Source organism: Cyprinus carpio, unplaced genomic scaffold (assembly GCF_018340385.1).
Source record: "Cyprinus carpio isolate SPL01 unplaced genomic scaffold, ASM1834038v1 S000006763, whole genome shotgun sequence".
Classification (NCBI taxonomy): Eukaryota; Metazoa; Chordata; class Actinopteri; order Cypriniformes; family Cyprinidae; genus Cyprinus; species Cyprinus carpio.
In genome coordinates this window covers 413,458-423,622 of record NW_024879360.1, presented here as the reverse complement: position 1 = coordinate 423,622, position 10,165 = coordinate 413,458, and the positions used below count along the sequence as shown (strand labels likewise).

The following is a 10,165-nucleotide window of genomic DNA, read 5'->3' as shown; positions in this document are numbered from 1 at the left end:
CCGCTGCGTTCTCAAAACTCTGGCAATTTGATAATACCTAGAATATCAAAATCAACACACTCTTGCAGTTTAAATCTAGATTAAAGGCCTATCTCTTTAATCTGGCCTACACATAACACACTAATACGCTTCTAATATCCAAATCCGTTAAAGGATTTTAAACCGGAACAGGGAACACTTCCCATAACACCCAATGTACTTGCTACATCGTTACAAGAATGGCATCTACCCTAATATTAGTCTGTTGCTCTCTTATTCCGAGGTCACCGTAGCTACCAGATCCAGTCTGTATCCAGATGGTCACTGCAGTCACCTGGATCCAGTACGTATCCAGCCCAGATGGTGGATCAGCACCTAGAAAGGACCTCTACAGCCCTGAAAGACAGCGGAGACCAGGACAGATGAGCCCCAGAGACAGATCCCCTGTAAAGACCTTGTCTCAGACGAACACCGGGACAAGACCACAGGAAACAGATGATTCTTCTGCACAATCTGACTTTGCTGCAGCCTGGAATTGAACTGCTGGTTACGTCTGGTCAGAGGAGAACTGGCCCCCCGACTGAGCCTGGTTTCTCCCAATGTTTTTTCCATTCTGTCACCGATGAAGTTTTGGTTCCTTGTCATTGTCGCCTATGGCTTGCTTAGTTGGGGACACTTCATTTACAGCGATATTGTTGACTTGATTGCAAATGATTACACAGATACTATTTAAACTAAACTGAGCTGAATGATGACATCACTGAATTCAATGATGAACTGCCTTTAACTGTCATTTTGCATTATTGACAAACTGTTTTCCTAATTAATGTTGTTCAGTTGCTTTGACACAATCTTTTTTGTTTAAAGCGCTATATAAATAAAGGTGACTTGACTTGACTATAACATTGCACTAAATGGATCGCTGGTATGGGACAGCGCAATCGACACGCTTTGTATTTGAGCCTAACTTGACGTTTCATTGAGGTAACGAAGCTTCATTTTCACAGGTCACGTGACAGCCTCATTTCAAGCAATGCTCCGGAACCCTGTTTTGAAGCACTAATGTGGCAAAAACTCGAAATGTGTGTCGACACTAGGTGTCGATCTACCCATCCCTAGATCAGAGAAACGACAAACAGGTGCTACTCTACACTGTTCAAAATTTGTGTTTGAATCATCAGTGGCAAATCCTTTACATATGTAAACCTAGTTGCATACCGTGAGTCAGAAGTGCCAGACTCTCCTTGCAAAGAGTGAAGAATGGCCAGCGGCTTGAGTGAAGAACAGCCGGGGGCTTGAGTAAGGAACGGCCAGTGGCTTGAGTGAGGAACAGCCAGTGGCTTGAGTAAGGAATGGCCCGTGGCTTGAGTGAGCGGCAGCCAGCGGCTATAACGAGGAACGGCCGGCGGATTCGATGAAGGAGCAGCCAGGGGTTGCGGCAACCACATGTGACGACCCCGGGCTGGACTCCACTTCGTTCCCAGTGAAAGCCGATCTGGCGATCCACAGCGCGAAGTTGATGTATTTCCTCAGCGACCAGCACGGATCAGCTCTAGGCATGACGAAGCGGATATCGTGATCTTTTGGAAGGCCAAACAAAGTAGTTTCACTTTCACAATGAAACCCACAGCTTCTCCTTGAAATGGCACCAGCGGCAACAGCGAGAATAAAAGGTATGCCTTCTTTCTTTGACTGAACATTTGGGTGGCGTAGCGATGTGGGGGCGTGTTTAAACAAGTCGTTTTAGGGGGGCGAGGACAAGTCTTAACTTTTACAAAGAATATCTCTTTGGATTTGAGACTTTAGTTTTTGCAACTTTACAGATCTTCTTTATGCACCAAGAGCTTGTAACACTCCAAAGAGAAAGGAAAAATTTAAATCGCATCATATGACCTCTTTAAACTAGTAAACTGCTAAAAAAAAAATTAAAAAAAAAAAAACCTAATATGATTATGTTGGAAAGGACTCACCTTTTTTTTGCTGCAATAGATCTGCCATTTCTTCTCAGCAGGCAAAGCAAACATGGCTTCCCTGTTCTTGTCTGTGAGATCCAGTTCATCCTGAGGAAAGGAGAGGACATGATAGCTGAGCCACACTTAACCTCATATATCTATAAAAGCATGGTGAAAAGTATTGATACCAGTCCTGTCTGTGTGTGGGGGGAGGATGGGTTGTACCTGGTATTCCCTATATATTATGTCCCCTTGAGAATAGTAATACAAGTCATTTTTGATGTTGATGGAACATTTTTGTCCCGATATGGAAAACGGCTTATAAATCATACAGAAAGAAAAATGCAGAAAGTTCTGTGTGATGTAGTTTCTGTGTATAAAAAAAGTACATATATGGTAAAAAAAAAAAAAAAAAAAAAAAAAAAAAAAAAATTTCTTCTTAATGTTTGTAGAATTTTCTCAAATGATCTAACAAGTTTATCTAATACAATATATAAATGTATTAAAATAATATTAAATAATAATACAATTCTGTAAAATGAAGCGCTCCTTAATCATGGTCCCTAAAATGGAAATGTATTTAATATTAACATAACTGAAACAATGCAAATACAATTATATAAATTAAATATGAATTACCACACATATAGGTAATGAATGCTGAAAAGTTTGTGTTATGAATTACACTTACAGCAATATGAATTTCATTCTATTAATTTTATTTTTCGCTAGAACTCCAGATTATGTTTCAGGAACTACATTTAAAAGCATTCACAATTCAATTTGCAAACCTGCAAGTTCTGCTGAAAAAAAACCTTAACCTTATTCTCCCTTAAGTATGCCTTTAAGTTTTAATTTGTATTTACTGCCAGAATAGAGCTTTGAACAAGATAAGCTATTCATCAAATATATACATTCAGGATACAAGAAAGACACAGAGGCCAGGTTTTGAAAAGTAACTTACTCTGACAGTGTCTGTTTGAAATGATGGAGTCGATAACTTGGTACTTTTTTCTTTCTTTTTTTTCTTTTTTGTGAAAAATTTAAAAGACATATCAAAAAATATTTTGTGAAAAATATCAAACCAGTTAACTTTTACAGAAGACAGAAAGAAAAGATAACTACACAAAGAGTGTAAATTGCAGAGTGAAATGGAAACAAAACTAAAAGCCATACAGTAATAGTGAGAACAAAAAGGCAGTGCTAAAGAGAGTGAGGTGCAGTAAAGACAGAGAAGGAAAGATTTAGAGATGGTCAAAATGGAAGGAAGTCATATGTGGCCCAGAGAGGACTGAGAGAATACTGTTTTAGACAGTAGTGACCAAGCAGAAAGCATCATGCATAGATACACAAAAATGGAGTATTACTGTAACAACTAAGAGGAATAATTTACCTGAATATGCAAACATACAGTAAAACCTACCATAAAATCAAGTCTGATGTTAATAATTTGAAACTCTTTTGTCTCTTGTGTGTCTAATTTTTCACAACGAAACCATATTTGTATTTAATTTAGATGACATCTGAGAGCTCCAATAAAGGGAGAAAGACTAGCAATACAGTGACTCTCTATGGACTACTTTCCTAGCATTTTTTTTCCCTTGTGGGAGGTCAACACTCCCAGTTCACATTATGAAAGAGAGTATAATCTGTAAATTTAAAAATATAATCGTTTGTGTTTCATGGAAGAATCAGTGATGAGGGGTTTGGACAACATAACGGTTAGTGATGATGGACTTTGCACTTTTGGGTGCATTATCTCAGCAACATGCAGTAATACTTGCCTTTAGATTAATACTCATTTAGGCTGCTCCTAAACTGACAGGAACAATCTTTCACAATGACAGTACAATCCTAAACTAATGTGTCAGACATTTTCTCTACTGTCCCACTCCCTTATCATCCAGATCTAATCAGGCTAAGTTACAGGGTGTAAATAGCAAGGTTCACCGAGGACAGTAGCCAGTAATCTCACTGGCCAATATCACCACATCCAGACCTTTCCACTCCAGGAAGGTTAGGGAGTTAAAAGGAGGGAACAAGCCCTTCCGTTACTATGTCATGTTATATGTTATTCTGTAATCTACTATCTATATATATATATATATATATATACAGGTCCTTCTCAAAAAATTAGCATATTGTGAAAAAGTTCATTATTTTCTATAATGTAATGATGATAATTAAACTTTCATATATTTTAGATTCATTGCACACCAACTGAAATATTTCAGGTCTTTTATTGTTTTAATACTGATGATTTTGGCATACAGCTCATGAAAACCCAAAATTCCTATCTCAAAAAAATTAGCATATTTCATCCGACCAATAAAAGAAAAGTGCTTTTAATACAAAAAAAGTCAACCTTCAAATAATTATGTTCAGTTATGCACTCAATACTTGGTCGGGAATCCTTTTGCAGAAATGACTGCTTCAATGCGGCGTGGCATGGAGGCAATCAGCCTGTGGCACTGCTGAGGTGTTATGGAGGCCCAGGATGCTTCGATAGCGGCCTTAAGCTCATCCAGAGTGTTGGGTCTTGCGTCTCTCAACTTTCTCTTCACAATATCCCACAGATTCTCTACAGGGGTTCAGGTCAGGAGAGTTGGCAGGCCAATTGAGCACAGTAATACCATGGTCAGTAAACCATTTACCAGTGGTTTTGGCACTGTGAGCAGGTGCCAGGTCGTGCTGAAAAACAAAATCTTCATCTCCATAAAGCTTTTCAGCAGATGGAAGCATGAAGTGCTCCAAAATCTCCTGATAGGTAGCTGCATTGACCCTGCCCTTGATAAAACACAGTGGACCAACACAAGCAGCTGACATGGCACCCCAGACCATCACTGACTGTGGGTACTTGACACTGGACTTCAGGCATTTTGGCATTTCCTTCTCCCCAGTCTTCCTCCAGACTCTGGCACCTTGATTTCCGAATGACATGCAAAATTTGCTTTCATCCGAAAAAAGTACTTTGGACCACTGAGCAACAGTCCAGTGCTGCTTCTCTGTAGCCCAGGTCAGGCGCTTCTGCCGCTGTTTCTGGTTCAAAAGCACACGCCTGTGCACGGTGGCTCTGGATGTTTCTACTCCGCAGGTCCCCCAAGGTCTGGAATCGGTCCTTCTCCACAATCTTCCTCAGGGTCCGGTCACCTCTTCTTGTTGTGCAGCGTTTTTTGCCACACTTTTTCCTTCCCACAGACTTCCCACTGAGGTGCCTTGATACAGCACTCTGGGAACAGCCTATTCGTTCAGAAATTTCTTTCCGTGTCTTACCCTCTCGCTTGAGGGTGTCAATGATGGCCTTCTGGACAGCAGTCAGGTCGGCAGTCTTACCCATGATTGCGGTTTTGAGTAATGAACCAGGCTGGGAGTTTTTAAAAGCCTCAGGAATCTTTTGCAGGTGTTTTGAGTTAATTAGTTGATTCAGATGATTAGGTTAATAGCTTGTTTAGAGAACCTTTTCATGATATGCTAATTTTTTTGAGATAGGAATTTTGGGTTTTCATGAGCTGTATGCCAAAATCATCAGTATTAAAACAATAAAAGACCTGAAATATTTCAGTTGGTGTGCAATGAATCTAAAATATATGAAAGTTTAATTTTTATCATTACATTATGGAAAATAATGAACTTTTTCACAATATGCTAATTTTTTGAGAAGGACCTGTATGTAAACTCCCTGTCAAGCATCAGGCATCTGCAAAGGCTGTGTATGTGAGACTTCACTAAGCAATATTGCAATATTAATATTAAAACACTGATCATAGCATGTTCATTGTTTCTGGTTAAATGCCACAATTACCTTATTGCATGATTTGTTTTATCCTGGAACTAAACATTTCTACCATATAAAAAGTATTTTGACACAGTCACCTCTGATTACTCGTAATTGTAATGAAGAAACATGCATTTTCTGTAAAGCTGCTATGAAACAACATTTATCGTGAACAGCCTGTTGGTATGTGGCCACAGATAAAGTTGTTGTGCTTATATTTAGACTCTCAACATGACTGTAAATGTGATATTACATGACTTTTTCTCAACAAGATCTAAGTAGAATCAACCGACGCATGTCTCTGATAAACACACGGTGGGTTGTCCCTTAATTAATCAGATGATTTAGTGACACACTCATAACACGCACTCATAACAGACACACACACACACACACACACACACACACACACACACACACACACACACAAACAGTAACTGTTGAAAAATACCCTCAAAAATCTCCACAACTAATGGACAGATTGACAGCCAGTTTGGAACGGCAAATACAGAGACAAGTGGAATGACAGCAAAATGTAAAAATTCCAATGATTGTAGACTAAATATCAGCACCCTTGGAATACTGCTTGGCCAATCAAAATCTTATAAAATGAATGATTGTGATGCACAGTGGTTCTAAGCATTAAATAACAAAATATCATACCAACGAAAGGTTCTTTGTTTTAAAGAGATTTGTGAAATGTTCATAGAGAGCCTATCAAAAGTACAAGAAAGATGTGTTAACTATTTAGCTGCATATGTTGCAAATAAATATGTAAATGACTAGTAAATGTATCTTAGAATTCTGAAATTATGGAAAGGAAGATAGCTGTGTTGGGAAAGGCACTTTTAAAAGTAGCTATTTTTGCGGAAAGTAAGGTTTTCCACTTGTTGCATTCAATGGTATCAATTCCTTCATCCTCCTGGAACTGACTGCATACTCTCGCCACATGAGGCCGGGCATTGTCATGCACCAGGAGGAACAAGGACCCAATGCACCAGTGTAGGGTCTGACAACGGGTCCAAGGACTCCATCTCGATACCTAATGGCAGTAAGTGTGACATTGTCTATCCTGTAGAGGTCTCTGTGTTCCTCCATGGATATGCCTTCCCAGAACATCACTGACCCACCACCAAACTGGTCATGCTGAACAATGTTACAGGCAGCATAACATTCTCCAAAACTTTTCCAGACCCTTTTACATCTGTCACACGTGCTCAGGGTGAACCTGCTCTCATCTGTGAAAAGCACAGAGCGCCAGAGGCGGACCTGCCAATTCTGGTGTTCAATGGCAAATGCCAATCAAGCTACACGGTGCCAGGCAGTGAGCACAGAGCCCACTAGACGACATCAGGCCCTCAGGCCACCCTCATGAAGTCTGTTTCTGATTGTTTTCTCAGAGGCATTCACACCAGTGGCCTGCTGGAGGTCATTTTGTAGGGCTCTGGCAGTGCTCATTCTGTTCCTCCTTGCACACAAAGGAGCAGATACAGGTCCTGCTGATGGGTTAAGGACCTTCTACTGCCCTGTCCAGCTCTCCTAGAGTAACTGCCTGTCTCCTGGAATCTCCTACATGCTCTTGAGACTGGGAGACACAGCAAACCTTCTGGCAATGGCACATATTTATGTGCCATCCTGGAGGAGTTGGACTGCCTGTGCAACCTTTGTAGGGTCCAGGTATCGCCTCATGCTACCAGTAGTGACACTGACCCTAGCCAAATGCAAAACTAGTGACAAACAATCAGAAAAGATTAGTATGGAAAAAATGTCAGTGGCCTCCACCTGTAAAACCATTCCTGTTTTTGGGGTTTTCTAATGGTTGCCCATCTAGTGCACCTGTTGTTAATTTTATTAACACCAAAGCAGCTGAAATTCTGCAACCCCACAGATTTATAAAGTTAATAAATATAAACCAAATTGTATACACGTCTGTGCACAACTTCACCAAAGAAAAGTTGGCCTCTGTATGCATGTTTATCATATCATATTCCAAAAAAACTGTTAAAACTCTTAATCCTGCCAACTGTGACCCAGATCTGTCAGCTTTCTTAAAGCTTCCTGTGAGACAATATTTATTTCATTACTTCAAAAAGTGCAGGTTTTGACATTCCTCATATATGCAAAACACTTTTTTTGTCTTTGCGGCAAATTGACAAGTTTTTATCCATGTTGTGCAGACAAGCCATTTAAATGTTTGGCACAGCAGTACAATAAGACTGTTTGTTTGCTTGCTCGTTTGTTTGTTTAAATCTATAGGGATAATCCAGAATGAAAGAATGGCAGCAGTCTACTTTTTACAATCATTATTTATTTTTACCAAAAATAATCATTGAGTCTTTTCTTTGTGTATTAAGCATGTGGTTGCTGTGATTTACCTAACTGCTCCCATATGTTGGGCATACTTTGTCTCCAAATGATGAGCTTTATTTTTTCCTTTCCACATTCTGTTTTTAGCTGAAATACAGGGTGGGGAAAGACAGTTTAGCCAGACAGAAAAAAATACAGACAGAAAGGGAATCCTTCTTGCAACTCAATTTTCTCCTAAACATTACATTTGCATTTAGCAGATGCTTTTATCCAAAACAAATTACAAATGAGGACAATGGAAGCCATCAAAATAATTTAAACAGCTTTTTATTATTATTATTATATAATAAATAAAAAGAAAACAGATGGAATAGAAAAAGAATAGAGCTAGCTTATGTTAGAGGCCTTTTTTTGTTAATTGTATAATTTGATTCTTGAAGATGGCTAAAGACTCAGCTGTTCAAATTGAGTTGGACAGGTCATTCCACCAGGAGGGAACATTTAATGTAAAAGTCAGTGAAAGCGATTTTGTGCTTCTTTGGGATGAGGCAGCTATAGGTAGCCAGTGAAAAATGATAAACAGATGTATGGCATGCATTCTTTTTGACTCATTAAAAATGTATCTTGCTGCCATGTTCTGGATTAATTGTAAAGGTTTGATAGAACTGACAGGAAGACCTGCCAAGAGAGCAATAGTCCAGCCTGGACTGAACAAAAGCTTGAACAAGGAGTTGTGAAGCATGTTCCGAAAGAAAAGGCCTGATTTTCTTTATGCTGAATAAAGCAAATCTGCAGGACCGGGCAGTTTTAGCAAGAAAAAGTAAGAAAAAGTGAGAAAGTCAGCTAATCATTAATCATAACTCCAAGATTTCTGGCTGTTTTTTAAGAAGATATGGTTGATGTGCCTAGCTGGATGGTGAAATTGTGATGAAACGATGGGTTTGATGGAACCACAAGCAGTTCTGTCTTAACAAGGTTGAGGATCTGGTGGTTAACCATGTCAAAAGCAGCAGACAGATCCAGCAAGAAAGTATTGAAGATTTGGAATCCACTCTTGCCTTTCTTAGGGTTTCAACAACTGAGAGCAAGGCAGTTTCATTTGAATTAGGTGTGTGAACCTAAACTGGTCTCACGGTTCAGTTCGGTTACGATTATCATGTCATCAATTCGGTTCAATTCGATATCAATATATTAAAGTGACATGACATACATCCAAGTATGGTGACCCATACTCAGAATTCGTGCTCTGCATTTAACCCATCCAAAGTGCTTACACAGCAGTGAACACACAAACACACACACACACACACACACCGTGAACACACACCTGGAGCAGTGGGCAGCCATTTATGATGCAGCGCCCGGGGAGCAGTTGGGGTTCGGTGCCTTGCTCAAGGGCACTTCAGTTGTGGTATTAAGGGTGGAGAGAGTACTGTACATTTACTCCCCCCACCTACAATTCCTGCTGGCCCAAGACTCGAACTCGCAACCTTTGGATTATGAGTCTGAATCTCTAACCATTAGGCCATGACTTCTCCACGACTATGATATATTCTATATGATATATGTGCCCAGATGTCGGCTTTTAAAGAAGTTGGAGCATTTTTAATTACTCGCAATCTCATCTCGCCTCCCTCCGCCATTAGGCGCGTTCGATTTGAAGTAGTGCTGCGCAGGATGAGTGTATGACATCAACCATGAGAGCGATTCGAAAGCATAATGGTGTGTTTCCACTACAGCATCAAATCTGCGCTCAGTGCCGCTGGCAACGCTACAACGCCACTGCTTTGTGACGTGTCAAATTTAGGGCAGAGCAAGCCTCTGAAAACCATGTTTACACCCTATTTGTGTTTAATCTTTTTCTCACAGCGATTGGTTGTCACCCAGCGTTATTACAACAGTGCATGTGTGAGGTTAATGTTGAGAAAAAGCACAAGTCAAGTAGGTGGTACTGCGCATGTGTCGTGAGCTTGTCCATCCGTGCTCATCTGCGGTTGAGTATACTTTGAAAGCTGTGTTGACACGGCTGTGAAATCAAAGTATACCCGGGACTTATATGACAAATAACACATATATGACAAATAACGTCAGAAAAGTGTCAGTACGTTATCGGTTATGGTCTATTACTGAACCGATACTGAATTGTCCTTGT

The 10,165-nt window shown here is 39.9% G+C and overlaps 1 protein-coding gene across 1 annotated transcript in view; it reads right to left on the bottom strand.

Moving 5' to 3' along the window:
- Window positions 1–1,084: 1,084 nt before the first annotated feature.
- LOC122144821 (disheveled-associated activator of morphogenesis 2-like) overlaps window positions 1,085–10,165 on the bottom strand; it is a 96,629-nt gene continuing 87,548 nt past the window's right edge. Inside the window, exons 3-5 of the mRNA XM_042755997.1 lie at window positions 1,921–2,039; window positions 1,198–1,296; window positions 1,085–1,094 (exon numbers count right to left, since the gene is read on the bottom strand). Of these exons, the coding sequence (XP_042611931.1) occupies window positions 1,085–1,094; window positions 1,198–1,296; window positions 1,921–2,039 (228 nt within the window). The remainder of the gene's footprint in view (window positions 1,095–1,197; window positions 1,297–1,920; window positions 2,040–10,165) is intronic.